The sequence below is a fragment of the Muntiacus reevesi genome, chromosome 5 (assembly GCF_963930625.1).
Source record: "Muntiacus reevesi chromosome 5, mMunRee1.1, whole genome shotgun sequence".
NCBI lineage: Eukaryota > Metazoa > Chordata > Mammalia > Artiodactyla > Cervidae > Muntiacus > Muntiacus reevesi.
In genome coordinates this window covers 115,889,094-115,911,927 of record NC_089253.1, presented here as the reverse complement: position 1 = coordinate 115,911,927, position 22,834 = coordinate 115,889,094, and the positions used below count along the sequence as shown (strand labels likewise).

General features: G+C 50.2%; 2 protein-coding genes across 2 annotated transcripts; both read left to right on the top strand.

Annotated features, from left to right (window-relative positions):
* The first annotated feature begins 946 nt into the window (after positions 1-946).
* ATF3 (activating transcription factor 3) lies at positions 947-13,382 on the top strand. The gene is made up of 4 exons (XM_065936244.1): positions 947-1,151; positions 7,321-7,564; positions 10,480-10,587; positions 11,938-13,382. The coding sequence occupies exons 2-4, from the start codon at positions 7,325-7,327 to the stop codon at positions 12,133-12,135; spliced, it is 546 nt and encodes a 181-aa protein (XP_065792316.1). The 5' UTR covers positions 947-1,151; positions 7,321-7,324; the 3' UTR covers positions 12,136-13,382.
* A 5,298-nt stretch (positions 13,383-18,680) lies between these two features.
* On the top strand, positions 18,681-20,435 carry GARIN4 (golgi associated RAB2 interactor family member 4). The gene has a single exon (XM_065935650.1). The coding sequence runs from the start codon at positions 18,681-18,683 to the stop codon at positions 20,433-20,435; it is 1,755 nt and encodes a 584-aa protein (XP_065791722.1).
* The last annotated feature ends 2,399 nt before the right edge of the window (positions 20,436-22,834 follow it).

Here is a 22,834-nt window from a genome sequence, read left to right as displayed (position 1 = left end):
TCAACCTTAACTTTTTAGCCCTTCTCTGAGTTGACTCTGATTTTTCCAGGTCGCTCATCTCTTCACGGGCTTGTTCGTTTCACTCTCAATTTCAAACGCTTACTGGCTGTTAAAAAAAAATTCCCTGCCGCTCGCCCTGGCCTCAGCGTCGGGTTCCCAAGCCGCCGGGAGGCGGTTCCGCGTGTGCGCCCATGTGGGGTGTCTGCGAGCCCCGGGCGTGGGCGCACCGTGCCCGCCGGTCGCTGACAAGTCGATCTTCTCACGGTCCCGGCCGCAGAGGTCACCCCCGGCGGGTAACGGTGTGGATTCACCGTAGGGTGCCTCTGAGCTCTTCTCCCACACTGGGGAAATGACACTTCTCTTCGTACCCCGTCCCCTACTTGAAAGGGAGGCTTTTGACGGGGAAGCGGAAGGGGAGGGGGTGTACTTTCCCGAAGCTCCAGAAAATGACCACGCATTTTAGAGAAAGGTCGTTTCTAGCTTCCCAGTCTCACCTAGTCTGGGCAGCGTCCAGGACCCACCTCTCCAACCTCACCGCACCCCCCCCCCTCCCCCCGCCCCAGCCTAGCGGAGGGAGAGATGCCAGCGCGGTGGAGTCATGCCGCTGGCTTGGGCACCATTGGCTCATGCCTGGAGTGCGCACATCTGGCGGCCAGCCCGGGCGGCTCCGCTCCTGATATGGAGCGAGAGGGCGGGCGGGTGCGTGCGTCCCAGGAGAACTCGTCGCGGCCGGCTCCTCCCAGAGCTTGCATCACCGGTCCCCCTCTCCCCTCCTCCTCGTTGGCCCCTCCCCCCGCCCCCCGCTCTCCCCTCCCGCCCTCCGGCCCAGCCTAGTTCTGCTGGTTCGCCGGGGAAGCTATTAATAGCATTACGTCAGCCTGGGATTGCTAACCCAGAGTATACGGGCGCGCCGCCAGCCCGAGGGCTATAAAACGGGTGATGCAACACGCTGCCAGCCACAGTCGCACGCAGAGAGGCGCGCACTGCACAGCGCTCACCCTGCGCCGCCGCCCCAGCGGACCCGCCAGCCCGCGCGCCGGTCGTGAGCCCCGCTGTGCTCGCCAGCAGACCCCGCAGCCAGCCAGCCAGCCAGACCCCACCCCGACCCTGCCCGCCCTCCGGACCCTGGCCGCCCCGAGTGGATACAGGAGGTGAGCGCGGCGACGGTGGCTTGCTTTGATTATCTTTGCGCCCCTCTAGTAACCAGTCCCCGACCCCCGTGCCCACCCCCCCGGCACTTGCCCCTCAGCCTCTAGCTTCGAAAGAACTCTGGCTGAATCTCTCTCCCAGCCACCGCTGCTCCTCCGCGCTTTAGAAACTTTCTCGCAAAGAACTTTCTCTTTTGACTTGGGGCGCGAAACGTTCCTGACAACTGAGAGGTCGTCCGCTGGCGTCGGAGCACAGCTCCTCGCCGCCCTCGCGTTTACTTACTCCCCGGGCGCGATCGAGGGGCTCAGATCGGTGGGTGCTCAGAGTGGCCGAGCCGGTCGGGCTCGCCAGCCGGCTCCATCCCTGGCTGGGTGCGCGGGCACTTGCTGCTCCCGAGCCCAGCTTTCCCGAGACGCGCGGAGGCCGGGGCTCGCGGAGCGGCTGCCCCAGGGGCGGAACGGAATGAATGGGGAAGGAACGGGCGAGCCGGGGTCGCGGGCGCGGCCGCTGGGGGTCGCCCTGCCCACCCCGGAGCGCGGGGCTGTAGGACCGCGCCGGTAGCCAGCGGCGAAAGTTAGTTGGGATAAGTCTTAAGAGGTGGCGCGCGCTCCTGTCGCTGCCCTGGGGCAGAAGGCGGAGAGCGCGCGCCGGGTACAGGTGCCGGAGACTTCTTGTTCCAAGTTTCTCACACGCTTTTCTCTCGTACCTGTGACTCCAGCTCTGGTCTCTTCCTCTGGCGGCTCGCGGATTTCTCTGCTTTTCGTCCGGAGAGACCCACCGTCGGGGGGAAGGAGGGAAAGCGAGAGTGCGAAGCCAGTTGAGATCTTTGAGGGGTGGGATCTGTGATCCAGGGACCCGGGACCCTGAAACTTGCACTGCCTTTAGTGGCTTGGAGCCTCAGCATCCCCAGCGGGGAGGTGTGGCCATGTAGAGGCTCCTGGCCACTCCGCCTGTTTGCGAGCACAAGGTGCTGGTTGGACCGGATAACCATTGGTCCTTTCTGGACAAAGGTTTTCAGATTCTAGAGTGGTGTTAACTGAAAGAAAAGCAACCTAGGAGGGGCCAGCCTCTGAGGCAGTGAGGGGAAAAGGACTTCTGTACGGGGCATCTCTTCCCTTCCCAGGGTGCTTTCCACTGGATGGTTCTCCTTCTCTGCTCCCCCCACCCCATTTTCAGATTACTTCCTTTCCTCCTAACCATTTTCTTTCCCCTAATTTAATTACCAAATCACCGTAGGCTTCTTTTCCTGTGAAGGAGTTGCTCACCGCTTAATAGAGCCAGGAAAAAATAAGCTGGGCACTAGAAAATGTGGGTGCTCTCTGAGTGCATCTATTTCAGCAGTGTGGCTGACAGTCACATCTGTTCCGGGGCCTCCCTCCCTTTCAGTTTAAATGAAGGAGAAATTGGTATGACTGTCCCCTTGTTTTGCAGTTCCTGTTTGTTGTAGAATAACACTGCAACAGGTAAGCTGTTGCTGTAAGGATTATCTGAATGAAGACCTGGCTGGGTTGCAGTTGTTACTGCCTAAATGGTCTCAGAGACAGCACTGCAGGAGGCACTCCAGGCACATGGTGTAGATAAAATACAGCACCCAGCGCCTGTGGCAGCCTCTGGATCCTTCCTCTCTTAACCCCACCATTCTCTCTCTCCTCCTTGGTCTTTTCTCTCAGTTATTCTCCTCCTCCCTCCCCATACTCCTTCCCTGTCTTAATCCTATCAAAGCCTCCTCTGTCGTGGGCACAGACTCCTCAGACTGTTGACCCTTCATCTACCTGGCCATTGGCTCTCTTCTCCGTTTGCCTTTTTGCTTGATCCTCACGATGTTGAATTTCTGTTGGTGATGGAGCAAAATGAACAGCAGGTCAACAGCTTGACCTGGGCCGGGCCACTCACCAGCTTTATGGTGACCTTGGGCAAGTCACTTCACCTTTCTGGACCCCATTTTACTCAGTTGCAAAATGAATATCTGACTTAAATGACTCTAGTTTGGGGTGTCTATCCCATTGTACAGAGCTCATGATTTCTTCCTTTTTCAGATGGGCTGGGCAGGGGACAGGGTCAGTGGTTCCCAGTGTTCCTCGGCCCGGGGAGGAGGAAGTACTCAGCCAGGACACCAAACCAGAAACGGCTTCATGTGTGAGAGCTGGCTATTTCTCAAGTACTTAAGACCAGTGGAGACAAGCTGGTGCCAGCGAAGAGTGGGGTGGAATTGATCTGATGTGTCAGAGCCCGGAGGTCAATCAGAGTGCAAAAGAAGCTGTGACTGAGTTGAGTTTCTTCAGGGCTCCAGTTAATTTCTGATTAATAGGACCTAATTTCATTAACAGGAACATTACGAGCCCCCACCCCACCCCCCTGAAATGGGGGAAAGTGGATCACATCGCAGTAATAATGGCTTCCCAGGATGTGTGTAAATCCACCTTCACGTTTGATCTTCCTGACAGCCCTGTGAAGGGACTGGGGCAGTCAGTACTGGTCTCTCTTTACAGACAAGGTGACTGAGGTCCAGGAAACATACCCCTGAGCGCTGAGCCTGTGAGTGGTAGTAGGTAGGCCTGCAAGCATCATCTCTGTTGTGATGCCTAGTTTTCCACCTACACCTGGAGTGTCTGTGTACCCACTTCCAGTGGGCTAGGAGAAAGACCAAGATGGGAAGTTAGTGAAAGAACTGGCTCCCTACTATGTTTTACAACTAGTGCTTAGTGGAAAAAAGGTGAAAATTAAAAGTGAAAATTCAATGTAGTCGCAGCTACTAGGAAATAAAATCTGGGAGCTGAATTTCCAGTCAGAGACATAGATGAGTAAAGTTTCACTTTCTTGAAAATGATGAAACTACTGATGATATGACACGATTTTTGACTAGAGATAATGATGCAGAAGCCAAATGCAGGTTCTTTGTAACAAGTCTGGACAATTTTAAGATCAATATAGAAAGTCAGCTCAGAAAATCCTCTGAAATGTTTTTCTCCAAACGGAGATGTTCAAGGGTCTCAACTTTCTGAAAAACTGAAGCTTTACCTTCATTTTTCTTCTCAGGGACACAGCCTGAGTCTAGGTTTATCACACTTTTAAGAGAACGAGGCAACAAAAAACTAGAAAGTATCTCAGTTCAGGTCAGTCGCTCAGTTGTGTCTGACTCTTTGTGACCCCATGGACTGCAGCATGCCAGGCTTCCCTGTCCATCACCAACTCCCGGAGTTTACTCAAACTCATGTCGGTGATGCCATCCAACCATCTCATCCTCTGTCGTCCCCTTCTCCTCACACCTTCGATCTTTCCCAGCATCAGGGCCACCCAAGACGGACAGGTCATGGTGGAGAGTTCTGACAAAACATGGTCCGCTGGAGAAGGGAATGGCAAACCACCTCAATATTCTTACCTTGAGAACCCCATGAACAGTATGAAAAGGCAAAAAAATAGGACACTGAAAGAAAATATCTCAAGAAACTGAATATTAACCAAGTGCAGGAAAAGCCCAAATCTCTACAGATACCATTGCTTTACTTTCTGAAAAGCTTTTAAACATTTTCACAACCAGTTTGCATCTTCAAGGAAGCCTACCCAATGCTTTTCATAAGGACATTGCATACCACTGGCATTCTTGAGTTTCTTTCATCAGGACTGCTGACTTTATACTGAGAAGGGGGAAAAAAATCCCAAACAGCAGACGTCAAGCCCTGAAAGCTCATTAATAAACTTGGGAGGTAAAACGGAGCCACACTCAACTGCAGTGGAATTCAAACTGCCTGTGTGGAAGCAAGCCGTGCAATTCTCCAGACAAAGGCCAGCCCAGTGGTAGCTCTGAATTCCATTCCTGAACTATTGGGTTTTTAATAAAGTTGGAAAGGTAGGGAAAACACAAACGCCTGGGAGGATCTTAAGTCTTTCTGGCTTTGGAGAGCTGGGTTCTCAGAGTTTAGTACCTGCTAGAAAAGTCTCCTCCCAACATCGTAAGATTATAGGATTTAATTGATAGGAGAGCATCAGTTCTGATTCATGACATATGGCTTTGGGGAGAGAATTAGTCAATTCATACATTTCCTGGGTTTCTTTGGATAGTCAATGGTGGTATTTGTTGACCTGGAATTCTTGCCTCCATCAGTGGGTCTTGGATCCACTGGGGGATGTAGAGGTCAGGTGTTCTATTCACTAAGTGTTTGAGATCAGAGAGAGTGACCAGCCACCCATCTACCTGGACCCCCTCAGAGCCAGCCCTGGGCTGGAAAGATCCCTGGGAGGCCCGGTAATAACGTATTTCCTAGTTGCATTATGTTTTCCCAGAGCATATTCAGGTATTCTTTCGTCAACGCCTTGCCCAATTCTCTGGGAAAATAGGGTGATTGTTATTAGCCTTCTTTCTCACAGAGGAGAGAGAAGGCTCTGGGAGGTATAATGATGACAGAGGAGGAAATGGGCCTCTAATCTTGACGTTCTGACCCCAGTCTGGGAATTTTGTGGATAAAAGATGCCCTAACACATACTCCCTGAATGCAGGGGGCAGCCCGAGTGTGCACCCAGGCAGAGAAAGCTCAGGAATTCATCTCAGAGGTCAAGCTTTCCATAGCTCTTTGTTTCGTCTCCTTGTCCATCCCTTCAGCTCCAGGGCCCTCCCCCCCGTCCCCACACCTGCTCTCAACCCCCGAGAAAACTGTGCTCTGCTTTTTGTTTGCTTTTGCAACATAAAGAATCATATTCTATATTCTGTAAAGTGGGAGCATAAGTTCTGGAGTCAGACTTCATTCTAAATCCTGATGCTGCCGCCTACTAGCTCTGTGACTTTGGCCAAATTATTTAGCTTGCCTAAATGTTAGTCACCTCGTCTCTACAGTGGGACTGGGACCTAAGTGGGTTCTCATGAAGGTGAAGTGAGATAGCGCACGTAAGGAGGCACTGGTGAAACGTTAGCAGCTTGCCAAAGGGCTTCTTGGTGGGATGTGGCTAATGACCGTAGGCTCCCACATGGAGAGGGGTACTCCAAGGGCACCGCCCACCCTGACAATTCCCACATTCATCGCCCTTGCAGAAGTGACTGCAGGGATGAGGGGCTTGGCCACTCCTGGAGGGAGTATACGGCAGGGAGAGATTTACGGAGGGCTGTTGCAGACTGGAACTCTGGACCCATTATTTCTGTCCCTTTCCCGTACCTTTTCCCTTGGGGTTCCCTGGACTGTAGAATGATGGAGATAGATGGGACCTCAGAGGCCGTTTGACTTGACCTTGACCGCCTCTCACCCATTTCACGTATTCAGTCGGATGATCTCCAGCGGTCGGCAGGCATTGGGAACAGCCAGAGCCAGGGGCGGGCTCTGGAAAGATCCATAGCGGGACTCTGCGCTGATGCGGCAGGGGCTCCCAGACGATTGTCAGATGGAGGCTGAGCTCAGGTCTCACACTGCTCCCTAATGCCAGGTCCAGCCCCAGCCCCCTGTGCCCCCAGCCACACCCCTCCAACCATCGCAGGGCTGAACACTTCCTCAAGAAAAGCCCACATTCTGAGCGCCTCACTTTCCTTTGCTCTGAGGTCTTTCGCTTCCCCAACGCTAACCTTGAGGGGTGACCTGAATTCCCACGCCTCGGTCCCTCTTCAGCTGGGGTGAAACAGCACACCTGCTCCCGTGACTGTCCTCACTCACGGACTCGGATCCGACTGCCCAGGGAGAGGCTTCAGAGGTTTCCTGAACTCAAGGCTCCCCGTTCCTTGCTTTTACTTACCACTCACAGATAGATTCTACTTGGTTTCAGATACCCTCCGAGTTTCTTCTTGAAAAAAGAGAGTGCACATGGGGTTACATAAGAGTCTCTCTGATTTTTTTTTTTTCAATGCTCTTCCTCTTTCAGGACTGTTTGAGGCTACATTTGCATATATGCACACCAGCCAACACTAACAGCTCCTGTGAATTCAGAATAGCCTGAAACGCCACCCCTTATAAACTTCAACCAGGCATTTTATCCACGTCACTGAACTGCGTGTTTTAAGAACCTGTTTTACATAAGACAGGCTGGTGTGAAATGAAAACAAAGCAGAAGCCCGAGGGCTAATGGGACCTTCCCTTGGCGGTGGGAGGTGGGACTTGGGTATTGGAGGTCGCAGGTGCGGAGGTGAGGGTGGGGGGACTTGATCCCAAGCCCCCAGATCCCTGAAGTAGTTTGGGTTTCCATGTGTCTTTTCAGCAAAATGATGCTTCAACACCCAGGCCAGGTCTCTGCCTCGGAAGTCAGTGCCTCTGCCATCGTCCCCTGCCTGTCCCCTCCTGGGTCACTGGTGTTTGAGGATTTTGCTAATCTGACACCCTTTGTCAAGGAAGAGCTGAGGTTCGCCATCCAGAACAAGCATCTCTGCCACCGGATGTCCTCGGCGCTGGACTCGGTCACCGTCAGCGGCAGGCCCCTCGAGATGTCAGTCACCAAGGCCGAGGTGGGTTCTCCCAGGGGTGCCCGTTCTCCCTGCACTTACTTGTCACCCAGCTCGCCTGCGCCAGGCATGCTGTAGGCAGGAGGCCACGGTTGGCTATTGGGCCTGGAGTTTAGAGGAGAGTCAGGGTTAGGGATAATGTTGGAAGCCAGCAGAGTGTGGAGGGTATGGAAAGCCAGGAATCTGTAGATTACCTTCTGTGCCCAGTTGTTCTGAAGAAGCAGAGAGTGCGGTGATGGTTTTCAACACCACAAGAACTCAGACTGTGGAGCAAGGACTAGCCAGCCATGCTCACCGCCTTGGTACAGGTTCTGACTGAAGTTCACGTCTGTCTCTGACACCTGTGCGGTTCTCCACTTGTCAACCTTTTATAAGACGCCTGGGGTAATAGCCATGCTGAGAAGTTTGGGAGGTGGTTGCTGGTGATGCTGGGGTGGCTCTCAAGGACTTCAGAGCTGAGGTCTCCGCTGTTCTGTGGCCTTGCCCTCCTGGATGCAAGATGGGAATGTTTCTGGCTTACTTATCTGGCATGATCACTGACTTTGGGCAAGAAGTAGCCAGAAAAGAACTGAGTTTAGAAGGAAGTTGGGTGGGGGGGGGGGGGGAATCTTTTATGATTCTAAAAAGGGAGGTGGAGGGGGTAATAATGTCTCCTCCATAGAATTGATCCAAGGGGTTAAATAAGATGGCATTTGTCTCATCCACTCTGCTTCTGTGTTCATCCAGTCATCTTCTGATCTTAGATCAGTTTAACAAGTAGACTTTTCTATAGGGAAGGGGATGCACCTAATGGCCTAGTTGAGAGTTCTGGTCTCCTTGGTGGTGACTGTAATTCACCACCCTGTAGGCATCCTGTGTGTCTGGGCAGTGCGAGCCTCCTCCCCAGGTCCTGGTCGCCTCTGGGAAGGCAGCTTGGGGTGACAAGGCAGCTGTGACCCAGAGAGGATGTGGGATAAAGAGACACACGCCTGGGCTTACATCCAGTTTTGCAGCCTGCTAGTCTGGTCACCATGAGCTGGTGACTCCTGGGCCTCCTTGAGCACAATACTCTTGGCCACTCTTTGCCTTACTTCCATGTCCATAAAGTGAGGGGATTGGGACTTGCCTGGTGGTCTAGTGGTTAGGAAGTCACCTGCCAGTGCAGGGGACACGAGTTCGATCCCTGGTCTGGGAGGATGCCACATGCCGTGGAGCAACTAAACTTGAAAGCGGAGTGCCTGAAGCCCCTGCTCTACAACAAGAGTAGGCCACACACTGCAACAAACAGTAACCCCTGCTCTCTGCAACTAGAGAAAGCCCGCCTGCAGCAACAAAGACCCAGCACAGCCAAAAATAAACAAATTCATAAATAAATTCTTCTTAAAAATTGACGGGGTTGAACTAAATGGCGCTTAGAAAGGCTTTTCCACGTCTGACAGTGTGTGACTCTTGAGATTTGCTCTACTTTCAAGTACTTCCTCTTATGAGAAAACTTTGAATCCTCCTCCTACAAAAATATCTGTAGAGTTAGTTGCAAAGGAGATGCTAGAGTTGCTGATTTCTTGATGAAGACATCTATGATGAAGTTACTGATGATAACTGAAGTTTCCATAGCACTGACCATAAGCTAAACCTTGTGCAGAGGGTTTTATTGACATTAATTTGACCCTCATTACAATCCTATGAGGTAGGTAAGATGGTTGATCCCATTTTACAAATGAGGAAACTGAAGCTCAGAAGAGCGTAATAACTTGCACAAGGGCTCACACCTGATAGGCGGTGAAGCTGAGATTCAAAGGCTGTTTAGTCTAAACCCAGTGTCTGCCTGTGTGGTTCTAGGATCTAAGACATAAAGGGTAGAAATGCTTCTCGTTGTGTTTCCCCTTTGGGCTTGGTTTCCTTATGTTCTGAAGCCTCCGTCTCAGCCTAAGCTAAGTTAGCATCATCTAACCCAGAGTCAGTAGGTGATCATTATGGTCCAGGATCTCTTCCGTTTGAGGTGAGGCTCCCATGCCCTTTTCAGCTGTCTGGAGCAGTGACAAGTGACATGCCAAGGCCTGACATTAGTGGCCTAAACCATCGCCCACTCTGCCCACTGTGAGTTCACTCCAGCTGGACTCCAGTCTCTGAGTCAGTCCAGAAACTGGACTTTGCTGATTCATCATCAGTACTCAGACAAAGTCAGAGTGATCGTCGTTGGAGGACCAGATCCTAAAGCCAGATGGGGTTTTCTTCTCTGAGGATCCCAGGGCTGACTCAGGGTGGGGCTCCAAGGGAGAGATCAATATCATCAATGTTTGTTGGATGAGTCAGTGGATAGTTCTAGTTCTCCACCCCCAGGTGGCACCAAGCCATGGGCTGATGACGCCTTTTGATTGAGGAATAGGCTTGGGTTCCTATTCTCTAGGAGCTGCATGGGCTTCCTCTGAACTTAGGAAGGAGGTGCTATGACGATGCTCCAGGTGACGATGGAGATGAATGGAGTATGAATAAAAGAGGCAGGGGGAATGGGTGGCGAAGTGATGCTCCTGAGGTCATTCTGGGGGAAAGGTCATACTTACTGAACAAAATCTGTTTCTTGCTCTAGTTGATTACAGTTATTACCAGTCGTTATCACTTTGAGTATCAAACTCCTATTTTAAAATCCAAATAAATGCTTTTTAAAGGTAAAATTTTAGTTTACTAGTATTGACAATATAATTTTAACAGATCTTTGATTTCCACTGTTCATTCTTAAGTGTGAGTGTGTGCATGTGAATCATGTGCTTGAGTGTGTGCGCATGTGTTAAGGTTTCATGCAAAAGTCCAGAGCTTTACTTCTTCTGAATTCTTCAGGGCTACCCCGGTCTGTCGGTTTTAGCTGGAAATAAAAGGCAGTGTATTTAAGGTGGGTTTAATTTCTGACCTTCCTTTAAGCTTGTGCCTCTTGAATTTTACAGGTAGCCCCTGAAGAAGATGAAAGGAAAAAGAGGCGACGGGAAAGAAATAAGATTGCAGCTGCCAAGTGCCGAAACAAGAAGAAGGAAAAGACAGAGTGCCTGCAGAAAGTGAGTGCCTGTTTGCCTTGCCCCCCCCCCCCCCGCCCCGTTGCTCACACCTGGCCCCCTCCGACCTCACGCCCATGAGCAAGAGGAGTTTGAAAGACTCCACCCAGAAGTGCTTTCCCAGGAAGGACGTTGTAGCTGGTGGCAGAAATGCCAGTTACAGAACGAGGAAGCAGTAAAGCTGTTAGTAAGATAAATGTATCTGGATGTATAAGATGCCGGTGTATGAATTAAAAACAAAGAGATCCGTCTCATGCCCACATTCATCCTCAGCCAGTCCATATGCGTCCAGAAGCTTCCAGGCTGTCGGATATGTCTGTCCAGTTCAAGGGGCTTCACTCGCCCATTTTCCTGAGAAAAGGAAGCTGCCAGCTTTCATTTGGCTCACTGTGAAAAGCCTTTAATTAACCTCTTCAAACAAGTTATTTCCTTGATCCGCAGGCAGAGGTTACACTTTCTTTGCATTCTTATCTGGCTCTTAACTCTGCAGCCCTTCTTGGCACAGCCGATAGTCTGTGCTTCCAGCTGCGTTCTCCCCTTCCAGAAGGGAGAAACACCGATGGGAGGGGTGTCTCCAGGCAGGTGGAGCAGATCCCTGGTGCAGTCTTTGCACGGCTGTGTCCCCTTCCCCAAGTGAGGACAGGCCAGGGCAGAGTCTTCACTTGGGTTCCACAGGTTGCATGGAGGGGGGCGGGGAGGGGTCAATGAAAATTAAGATATTTTGTTTATTTCTATGTACATTCTTTCTGTGGAGATGAGCTTCTCAGTGAAATCAGAGAGTCATATAAGAATATAAACACCGTGAGTCTGGATTTCCTTCCAGCCCCCAAGGTCCTTTCAGGTCCAGATGACCTGCCTGTGGGCTATTTGATTCTTACAAAGGAGGTCTCTGCTGTTGGTTCTACAGCTGTTCCATTACTGTTAGGGTCACAGCCTGCCTCCACCTTGAGTGGAAACTCACGGGTATCTCTGAAGGAGCTCTAAGTTCAAAGGCTTCTCCAAGCTCTGGACTCTCTCAAACCTAATGCTGCTCTCCCAGCTTTGTGGGGCTTCATAGCAGGGCACCAGCGGCATTCTCCTGCAGGCCATTCCCTACTTGATGAGCCCCGATGTGTTCCAGCCGTTGCCCCTGCCATCCAGAGGCCACCAGCAGGCCACCCCTTCCTCACTGGACCTTGGTTCCTTTCCTTGTTTTTTTTTTTTTTTTGGCTGCACCAGGCAGCTTGTGGGACTTTTGTTCCCCAACCAGGGATCGAACCCGGGCACCAGCAGTGGAAGCAGAGTCCTAACCACTGGACCGCCAGGAAAGTTCCCTTGGCTCCTTCCCTAATACCACTGTTGCTTGTGCCCCAGGAGTCGGAGAAGCTGGAGAGTGTGAATGCTGAGCTGAAGGCGCAAATTGAGGAGCTCAAAAACGAGAAGCAGCATTTGATATACATGCTCAACCTGCACCGGCCCACGTGTATTGTCCGGGCTCAGAACGGGCGGACTCCAGAAGATGAGAGGAACCTTTTTATCCAACAGATAAAGGAGGGAACACTGCAGAGCTAAGCAGCGGTGATATGGAGCAACTGGGGAGTCCTCATCAAATCCTCCTTTTACATCTGAAACCCTGAAGCCATTGGAGATCTGACTTCCTATGCACCTCTTGAATCCCAGCAGCTAAGAACCATCAAGGCGGGAGTGCCCTCCATGACTCAGCCAGGCCTTTCCACTCCACTCCAGGGTGGACTTTGGACCGGGGCAAGGGCATCTTTTGCCTCCACTCCAGGATTTAAGCCTTAACATCCCGGCCATCCTTGGATTCTCCAGATGACCCCCAGTTAGGGTCCTGCCTCCCTCGCGTCTGGATCCTGCAAAATTCAGGACTCCCACCATTAGGATCCATGCAGAAGAAGTGTCTGTAACCTCGGGTGGGTGGGGTGGGGCCACCTCCTCCACTGCTGCTGCCACTGTCACTTGTAGGGGACATGGAGTGAGAATGGCATCTCGTGAAGTTGTGCAATGGCCAGGGTTGTGCTTTCTAGCAAATACGCTGTTCTGTACAGGAATTGCTGTGTGCAAGGCGTTCGTTTCAAAACTAGGCGTTGTGCTCTACTGATGTTTGTGCTGCACGACACCGCCGTGACTTTTTCATGACTTAGCTCAGACCTGGTTTCTGAGAGTTTGGGGGGCTGTCACCACGTGCAGTGTCTTGCTAAGTGTTCAGGTGGCCAGAAGGGCTCGCCAGCCCTGGGAGGAGAGAATTGGGCCGGGCAGCACTGAGTACAGTTTTGTGCCAACAGAAAAGACCTTTTCCGCTTGGCTCTCAGGCGTTAATGCAGGCCCTCTATTGCAAACTCAGTTATAAAGTCGCAGGAAGAAAGCAGAAACAGAGTCCAGCTTCCAAAGGCTTAGGAGTCTCTGCTCAGTGACTTAGGTCAGGAATTTTTTTCTAGGCTGGAAGAGCCAAAGAATATTCCACTTTTCCTGTTCTTGCGATTGAGAACCACATTCAGTGGACACACATTTGAAGCCAGGTGATGCCTAGGCTTTAGCATTATTAGATGTTAATGGCATCGTTTCTGTCATGCAGATGTTTGTAGAAATCTGGCCCAGAGCATTTATAGCTGTGAGAAAGTCTACTCACACTGGCCAGGAGGTCTCTGGCTACTATCTGTTTAAATTCTGACGTTTCTGTGAAATCCTCAGAGTGTTTAATCCTACTCAGTAGTATCATTACAGTTTTCTGTAAGAGAAAATATTACTTATTTATCCTAGTATTCTTAACTTGTCAATATAATAAATATTGGAACCAAGACATGGTGAACTAAAGTGTGGTGCGGTTTCTGTTCTTTTAAATCAGTTGTTCATTGAGCTCTAACCATTCTCCTCTCCTCCCCTTTGGAGATGGTGATGTAGGGCGTGATCAGAGCTTTGACTGTTCTTCAAGTATTCTTTGTTCTCTGGGGTGCCACCAGGTGGGCTTTTTGACTTTCCACCCTATTCCTCAATTTCTGGTTTCTAATGCTCAATCTCATTGATAAACACTGGGACACAGCAGCAAGTATATCCTTTAGACTTTTGGTACAAAGGTAGAAATTTTATATCAAATCTGAATACCTGAACTACCTGTTTCTCTGAATATACATAGGCCTAACATGTACACCTGTTGTTCAACTTGAACCTTACAATCTGTGGTAGAACTCTTCATGAAGGCTTCACTTGGATTACATCTCTTATAATGTCCAAATATGTGTCTCAGTGTTGCAAATAAGCATTTCAAATTTTGGAAAAGGACGGTGGGGAGGAAGAGAAAGTATAATTTCAGACAGGATTGGTGTGGTAATTCAGAGGAAATAGTCCACCTAATTTTCTGGAATCTCCGAAGCATGCGATTCCTTTAGGTCTCCAACAGAATCACCGCCCCTTGCTCTTGCCCTGTGCACACACCTGACACTCACAGGCTGGGAATGAAAATTGGCTCCTCTGACGTCAGTGCCATTTCACACAGCAATCCTGACTATGTTGACTGTTCATACATGTGGATGAAGCCTGCTCCTTTGAACTCATGTTTATTTCCCTTAAACTATCACCTGAGACACAAGTATCCTAATTTTACTGTTTTGATTACATCTCAGGGGCAGCTCCTAATCTATACAGAGCATCTGGTGGAAGTACCATTCACGCTTCTTTCAGAAGATAATCTGTTTTCTTTATCTTGGTGGAGGGGGAAGAATTTCCTTGCATTAACCTTCTGCTTGTGCCACCAATCAGCCGTTAGGAAACTCAAGACAGTTTTAAAGCTGCCATGGACAACAATGAATTAGAGCGGAAGGAAGGGGGAGGTGGCTTTTGCAAGAAAAAGTGATCTGAGAAACGCACTGTAAATCATCAGTCGAGTTGAAAGTTCTTTGAACAAATGCATTAAAAAGTTTTGTTGTCAGTCACCAAGTTTATGTTTCCACTTAAAAAAAAGGGGGGATTAATATGTATTTACCATCAAGTTGCTTAGTTCATCTTGTTTCACACTCAGCAGCAAGGGGAGATGAGTGTTCTGAGAGGATAAACTCGGATGGGACCTCTGCTGGAGTCAGACGCCTGGTTGACAAGGCCTTTTCCTCGGGCCGTCACACCTGCAGGGGTGGTAGTGTCACCCTGGCTGGACATGGAGAGCACACCCTACCCCCTGTCTCCTGCCCTCATCCTGTCCCCGTGTCTTTTCCTGAGATCTGGCCTGACACTTGCTTCCGAGTGTAACAGCCATAGGGGGAGCCCAGGACAGAGTTTCTGGGATGAAAGCTTCCACTTTCTGCCAGAAGCTAAAATGCTGACTGTTTTCCATCTTTATCCTAATTTCTCCCAAGGGCTTTGAATAAACCTGAAATCCAAACCCACAGTAAGCTTCTCCGGTCTTCTCCATCCCGTGCTCTTCAGTGGGGTTTTAGCAGTTTCTCGATGGAGTAGTGTGTTTTTTTTTCCCATTTATTTTTATTAGTTGGAGGCTAATTACTTTACAATATTGTAGTGGTTCATGGATGTGCCTAAGGAAAAACCTCCGAGGAGGCCAGGTTTACCCAGTGAGAATCCTTCTCAGTTCTCACCATGGCTCTAACCACAGAAGCTTCTCTGTCTCACCGAAAACTGCTGTCAGGAAGGAAATCACACCGAGGCTTAAAGGGCCAGCTGAGACTGACGTTAATAATAGCTGATATTTACTGAGAAATGCTACTCAGTACTTTACATGATCTCATTTAATCCTCACAGCAACTATTATCCCCATTTTACAGATGAGGAAATGGAGAGCTAAGTAGTGTGCCCAAGGTCACACAGGTGACCTTTCTAAACATAGGTGACATATGTTTTTTAACTATAAAGCTTCTGAGCAGAAATGTTTGTGTGTATGTGGTAAAATACACATGAAATTCACAACTGTAATTTTAAAGTGTACAGTTCAGTGGCATTCACAATACCATGTAGCCATCTCCACTATCAAGTTCCAGAACTTTTCATCAACCCCCCACCAAAAAACCCAGTACTTCTCATTCTCCCCTCCTTCCAGACCTAGGGAACCACTGACCTAATATCTGTCTCTATGGATTTGTCTCTCCTGGATGTGTCGTAGAAATAGAATCATTTTAATATGTGGCCTCTTTCACTGAGCATGTTTCCAAGGTTCATCCGTGTCGTAAAATGTATCAGTACTTCATTCCTTTCTTTGGCTGAATAGTATTCCACAGCATAGATAGATTACATTTTGTTTATCTAATCATCTTTTGATGGGCATCTGTGTGTATTTAATGGAAAGATAGCCCTTTTCCTCAAGCTATGACTCCCTAAGGTGGGAGTTCAGGCATAGCATCCAACTGCAGATAAGAGAATTTGGAGCAGGGGCCTTTCTCAGAACTTTCAAGTCACAATTTAGAAATCGCTTATTCTGTGATTAGCTCTGTGAGAGTGGCGGTGAGGCAGGGTGTCTAACAGTACGTGTTCCCTATAGGTGTCAAGGCTTCCAAACAATTTCTGCCCGGTACAGAGATATTACTCTCCAGGAGGGCACCTAGCTGACTCTTGGAACTGGAGCTTACATTTCAGGCTGCCCATCCCCCAACTCACCATGGGAGGACCTGTGCTGAGACCAAAGAGGTAGGTTTCCACGCAGGGGTTGTTTGCACAAGCATAAAGCAAGAAGGGCAATGCCAAAGAATGTTCAAATTCCTGCACAATTGCACTCATCTCACATGCTAGCAAAGTAATGCTCAAAATTCTCCAAGCCAGGCTTCAACAGTACGTGAACCGTGAGCATCCTAATGTTCAAGCTGGATTTAGAAAAGGCAGAGGAACCAGAGATCAAATTGCCAACATCCACTGGATCATCAAAAAAGCAAGAGAATTCCAGAAAAGCATCTGCTTTATTGATTACGCCAAAACCCTTAACTGTGTAGATCACAACAAACTGTGGAAAATTCTGAAAGAGATGGGAATACCAGGCCACCTTACCTGCCTCCTGAGAAATCTGTATGCAGGTCAAGAAGCAACAGTTAAAACTGGACATGGAACGACAGACTGGTTCCAAATTGGGAAAGGAGTACATCAAGGCTGTATATTGTCACCCTGCTTATTGACTTATATGCAGAGTACATCATGTGAAATTCTGGGCTGGATGAAGCACAGACTGGAATCAAGATTGCTAGGAGAAATATCAATAACCTCAGATATGCAGATGACACCACCCTTATGGCAGAAAGTAAAGAGGAACTAAAGAGCCTCTTGATGAAAGTGAAAGAGGAGAGTGAAAAATCTGGCTTAAAACTCAACATTCAAAAACCTAAGGTCATGTCATCCGGTCCCATCACTTCATGGCAAATAAATGGGGAAACCATGGAAACAGTGACAGACTTTATCTTCTTGCACTCCAAAATCACTGCAGAGGGGGCTGTAGCCATGAAATTAAAAGACGCTTGCTCCTTAGAAGAAAAGCTATGACCAAGCTAGACAGTATGTTTAAAAGCAGGGACATTGCTTTGCCAACAAAGGTTCATCTAGTCAAAGCTATGGTTTTCCCAGTGGTCATGTATGGATGTGAGAGTTGGACTATAAAGAAAGCTGAGCACTGAAGAACTGACACTTTTGAACTGTGGTGTTAGAAAAGACTCTTGAGAGTCCTTTTTGGCTGCAAGGAGATCAAACCAGTCAATCCTCAAGGAAATCAGTCCTGAATATTCACTGGAAGGACTGATGCTGAAGCTGAAAACTCAATACTTTGGCCACCTGATGTGAAGAACTGACTCACTGGAAAAGACCCTGGTGCTGGGAAAGATTGAAAGCAGGAGGAGAAGGGGAAAACAGAGGATGAGATGGTTGGATGGCATCATTGACTCTATGGACATGAGTTTGAGTAAGCTCTGGGAGTTGGTGATGGACAAGGAGGCCTGGTGTGTTGCAGTCCATGGGGTCACAAAGAGTCGGATACAACCTAGCAACTCAACTGAAATTGGGGAGGATCTGAGGTGATCTCCCGGATAATTCAATCCCCAATTCAGTCCATATGCTGCCTTGGGTTCTTTCCATAACATATATACACACATAGAATTATGCAAATTCTAAAAACAGGTCTTCTTGTGAAGGTAGTTAAACCAGTCCAGTGTGAATACATTTGGTGGGCCCAAGCTTTCTTTGTGAGGCTAAGTACTGTATCATTCAGAACAAAGGCTTAAGAATCAGGTAGACCTGCATTCAAACCCTGCCTCTGCTAACATCAGATCTAAGAGATAGCACCTCAGTTTCTTCACCTGTGAACTGGGAACAGTAGCAGCAATACCAAACTCAATGGACTCTTAAGACCAAACGTGAACACTGCATGGGTTTGGAGAAGCAATTTTTAATGTTACTATTAAAATCACCTCCAAGTTTACTGAGATTTTATTAATGGATAGACTAAGGACTGAGACTGCCAATTCTACATTGTTCGATACAATTAAACCATGAGCTCAAATGGCTCAAATGCATCCCATCCTCTGACATTCCTATAGGTTTCATCCAGTTGCTGAATTTGGGGGTGGGGGATAAAAGAGAACCAGATAAAACTTTCCTATTTGAAGACATTTTTATTTTGGAACCTGCCTGAGTCCCTGGCAGGATGGACCTGTCCTCTGTGGGGGCAATGGGGTGGCCCTGCCTGGAGGGGATGGTTGAGGGATGGGACAAAGGTGTATGTGACAGTGACAGGTCACAAAGGACAGTGAGGATAAATATGGCCGCACAGGGGGTTTAGGCTGAGAGAGTGGTCACTTCTTTCACTAGGACTGCAGTTTCACAGCCTCTCGCAGAGACAAAAAGCCAGAAGCAGAAGCGCGGTGAGGCTGAGCGGGAGCCTACCATATCTCTGCAACACTCTTGAAGAGACTCCCTGCAGCATCCTCACAGTGATCACCCGTGCCCATACCCCCACCGCTGCCTCTGGGAGGCTCTGTGGGGTGTGGTGGGGTTGGGGTCCTACCGTGGAGCCGCCTGCGTGACACAGGAGACCGCGGCTCCCTCTTCTGCCAAGAAGGCCGAGGAAAGGAAGACCCAGGGGCCCACCTCACCAGGGCGGCTTGTCGTGATCACAGCCAGCCATGAGCCGGGAGTCTCTGCTACCGTATCACACGGCCCAGAGCAGCGCCGGAGCAGGCCTTTTCAACACCACCAGGGGCAAACTGCAGCGGCAACTGCGCAAGGGTGAGTACGACATATTCAAGTACGCCCCGATCTTCGAGAGCGACTTTATCCAGATCACCAAGAGGGGAGAAGTGATCGACGTGCACAACCGCGTCCGCATGGTGACCGTGGGCATCGCATCCACCAGCCCCCTCCTCCCCCTCCCAGACGTCATGCTACTGGCCCGGCCGGCCACCGGCTGCGACGACCACGCAGGCCGAGGCCAGGCCACCAAGGCCAAGAGCCGCAAGGCTGCAAAGACCTTAGAGCTCACCAGGCTCCTTCCCTTGAAGTTCGTGAGGATCTCCATTCACGACCACGAGAAACAACAGCTGCGCCTGAAGTTCGCCACCGGCCGCTCCTGCTACCTGCATCTGTGCCCCCCGCTGGACTCGCGGGAAGACCTGTTCACCTACTGGGAGAAGCTGGTCTACCTCCTGCGGCCGCCGGTGGACTCCCAGAGCAGCACCTACGCCATTCCAGCGGGGGACATGATCTGCATGCCCGCGTTCGAGGAGGACAGGAGAAGCCCGGCGGCCGTGGATTTCCAAGGCCGGGGCGATCAGGACCAGGTAAGCGTCAGGAGCCTCCACGCGGGCTCCGAGGTGGCCGGGGCCACCTCTGCAGCTTTTGCCGGAGGGGAGGGCCTCCAGCTGGACTTCTACAATCCCGATCCTGTGCCCGATGGGGCCAAGGCAAACACCAAACCCAGAGAGTTCGACAAAGAGTCAGCAGCGGGGGCGATGACGCAGGTGGCCGCAGCAGACGCCACAGAGGGCGATCTGAATGTGACCAAGTCCCATGCCTCTGAAGAGCGGAGCATGGCCCTTGAAGTCACCGTCACCAAGGGCCCAGGAGGAAGCAAAAGCAGCATAGCTGTGGCAGGCGCTGCCAAAACCTCCCTGAGGACCAGGAAAACGGCCTTGGAACATGCTGCCAGAAACTCGGAGTACCCTTCCAGCACGTCCACCAGCCTCTCCCCGGAAGCCAGCGTGACTGTGGTTGGATTGGAGGCCACCAGGAAGACCGCCAAAGGAAAAGCCGGCCAGGAGGACGAGGGGACCCTCATCTCAGCCTTGCCGCAGGAAGACCAAGAGAGTGAGCAGGAAGACAGGCCCCGGAGAGTGCCGCAGGCCCGCAGGGGAAGAAGGGAGAGGAGGGAACACCGGGAGGAGCGTGCTCTCAGGGGCTCGCGCCCCCGCGGGGCGGCCGAAAGCCGCCACAAGACCGCGGGGGACAAGGCGATGAGGAAGACAGCCGGCAGGTCCTCAGGCGGCCGGAGAGCCATGAGGGACGACAAGAAGGAGAAAGGCCACGGCGGCCTCGGGGACAGCGAGCGGGGCGCCGCGCACAAAGGCATCAGCCACGCTCCCATCACCAAGGAGTCCAGGACCTCGCACAAATCGGCCAGGAGCTTATCTACCGGGAGTTCACTTTCCAACAACAAGAGACTCAGCAGGATCAGCTCTTTCTTGAGGAGCGTCCGAGCCAGTCTCACTACAAAGACAGTGGCCTTGTCACACAATAAAGATGTGCACATCTTGGAGGAGGTGGTGGAAAGGAAAAGAATGGAGGCCATCATAGAGGGAACAGAGAGTGACCAGGGGCTGGAAATCGCTGGGAGTGCGACATCCGAGGCCATGGAGACAGTGACCGTTGAAGCTCATCAATAGGACCTAGAGCTGGAAGCTGCAGAGGGGACCAGGGCTCAGGGAAATATCCCTGGTGAGCATATGTCAGCTTCCTTACTGCAGTTTAAATAAAAGAACCATACAACCTGAGAACGGCCTGCAGCGTTCTCTCTGCACTTCCAGGTCCCGCAGCCCGGCCGTGATGTCACAGTGGATTCTGTGATGTCAGCAGAGCCGCAGCCTGAGACTGGTCCAGTCGAGGGCAGCCCCACCTCACACACATGCCCAGCGCCGACAGCGGTGCCCCATCCCGCCTCCACTCCTTTCTGGCTTTGCTGCTCAGGGCCGTGGCTGAAAGTCAGACTGTGGCCTGGAAAACTCTCCTTCACCATCTCCCGATCCTTTCTGTCAATGTTTATTACCCCTGCATGTCTGTAATCAAAGTGAGAACAGAACTCCCATCCCCTCGGGCTGTTCAATGGACAGAAAGAAGTTGCAGCAATGTTTGCTGGCCGTCAGAACAGTGAGCGCTCTCATCTAGACTTAACCATTCCCCTCCCAGGTATATACCCAGGAGAAACACATGTGTTCTAAGAAACCACTATGAGCATGTTTATAGCAAAAGAATTTAATAACAAAACACTGGAAACAGCCCAAATTTCCATCAACAGGATTAATACAGCAGGATAGGAAGAGAGTGGGATATTCAATAGTGAGAATTGGAGCTATACACACTATCACAGATCAACTTCTCATGATTTTTAAAGACATCAAAGAATGGGATGTAATCTACTTACAGAACCATTCAGAAATAAGATCAATGTATTGCACAGGGGTGGTGGTGGTGGTGGTTTAGTCGCTAAGTCATGTCCGACTCTTGCAACCCCGTGGACTATGGCCCGCCAGGCTCCCCTGTCCATGGGATTTTCCAGGCAAGAATACTGCAGTGGATTGCCATTTCCTTCTCCAGGGAATTTTTCTGACCCAGGAATAGAACCCAGGTCTCCTGCATTGCAGGCAGATTCTTTACCAACTTAGCTACGAGGAAACCCCTGCATGGGGGTAGGTTTCATAAAACTGTACCAAAAGTGAGGGAATAGTAAACGCAAAATTCAGGACAGTTTTCTCTAGGGTGGACAGGCTAGATCAAGGAGGTGGTCCAAGGCTGTCAGTGTTGCTGGGAACTGTTCTGTCTTAGGCAAGACAGTGGGTACACAGGTGTGTTTCTCACATTGTACTATCTCTGAAATCGGATGGTCCTACGATCGCTGTGGCAGTTGTGAAATTATTGCCAATGCCTTTCCCTCATGTTTTCACTTTTATATATGTACAAAAGTGATCTGTCAGAAACGCCTGGTCTCTTCACGTTGCATTTATTTAAGGTAAATTACAAGAACTCTGGTTATTAGGAAAAGAAGGAACAATATGCCTATTTTACAGATGAGACCACTGAGGCTCAGAGAAGGTAACCTGCTCTAGTCACACAACAGGATCTTTGCAGAACAGTGATCTACCAGCCCACTTTTTTACACAAAGTCTTGTCTTAAGTATGGGAAGGAGGCAAGCAAACACGCCTTAGGCAGGACCAGCTCAGGAACCTGAGGCACCAGCATTCTTAACGCCGTGTTCCAAAACCACAGAGAGGAGCATCAGTTTTACTGGATTGGGAAGTGGGGGCTGGGGACACACTGTGAATCAGTTTTTGAACTTCAGTGAACCCACAGCACTTAGCTGGCCTTATCTCCACGGCTGTGTCTCACTCCCAAGCTTCTAGCCTCTGGCGTGACCTGCGTTGCAGCCGTAAACAGGCTCCTGCCTGGAATTCCAGGGTCCACTCCTGAATGGAGCTGCCTCTTTCTGCAATCCAGTCCTCCTGCTAATTAAACTCTTGAATGCCAGGCTTAGAAGGGTTTCTCCCTACACAAGCTTCAGGGACTTTTTTCTTCCTGGGGTTCCAACACCAGATCCTTAAATCTCATATAAGGGAGATTGTTTGTTAGGTGACGGCTTCCTCGTTGACTAGACCTTCAGTCTGTGACTTCCACAGATCGCAGTGTGGGGAGGCGGGGGAAGGGGAGGTCTCTTCTGTTTGCGGGGGGATGGTGGGCTCTTGGTGATGGTGGGGCCACCGATGAGAAAGGGAGATAGCCTGAGACCTATACACACACACTGCGTTCCCCAGCAAAACAAGTTTCCTGACCCCAGGATGAGTCAAGTTTCTCTTAAGAAACAAAGGACATGCCATGCCAAAGATTAGATACCAGTTGACCCTGTGAGGAAAACAACCTCGGAATCATTAACCCAGGGCTTCTGAGAAGACTAGGAGCTGCTGGAGGGGACAGAATTAATGGTTTACCCTTCACCAGCTTTCCCCTGGACTCAAGGTGGAGAAACTACAAAAAAGATCACATTCACATTCCTTTGATCTTATGATTTCCACA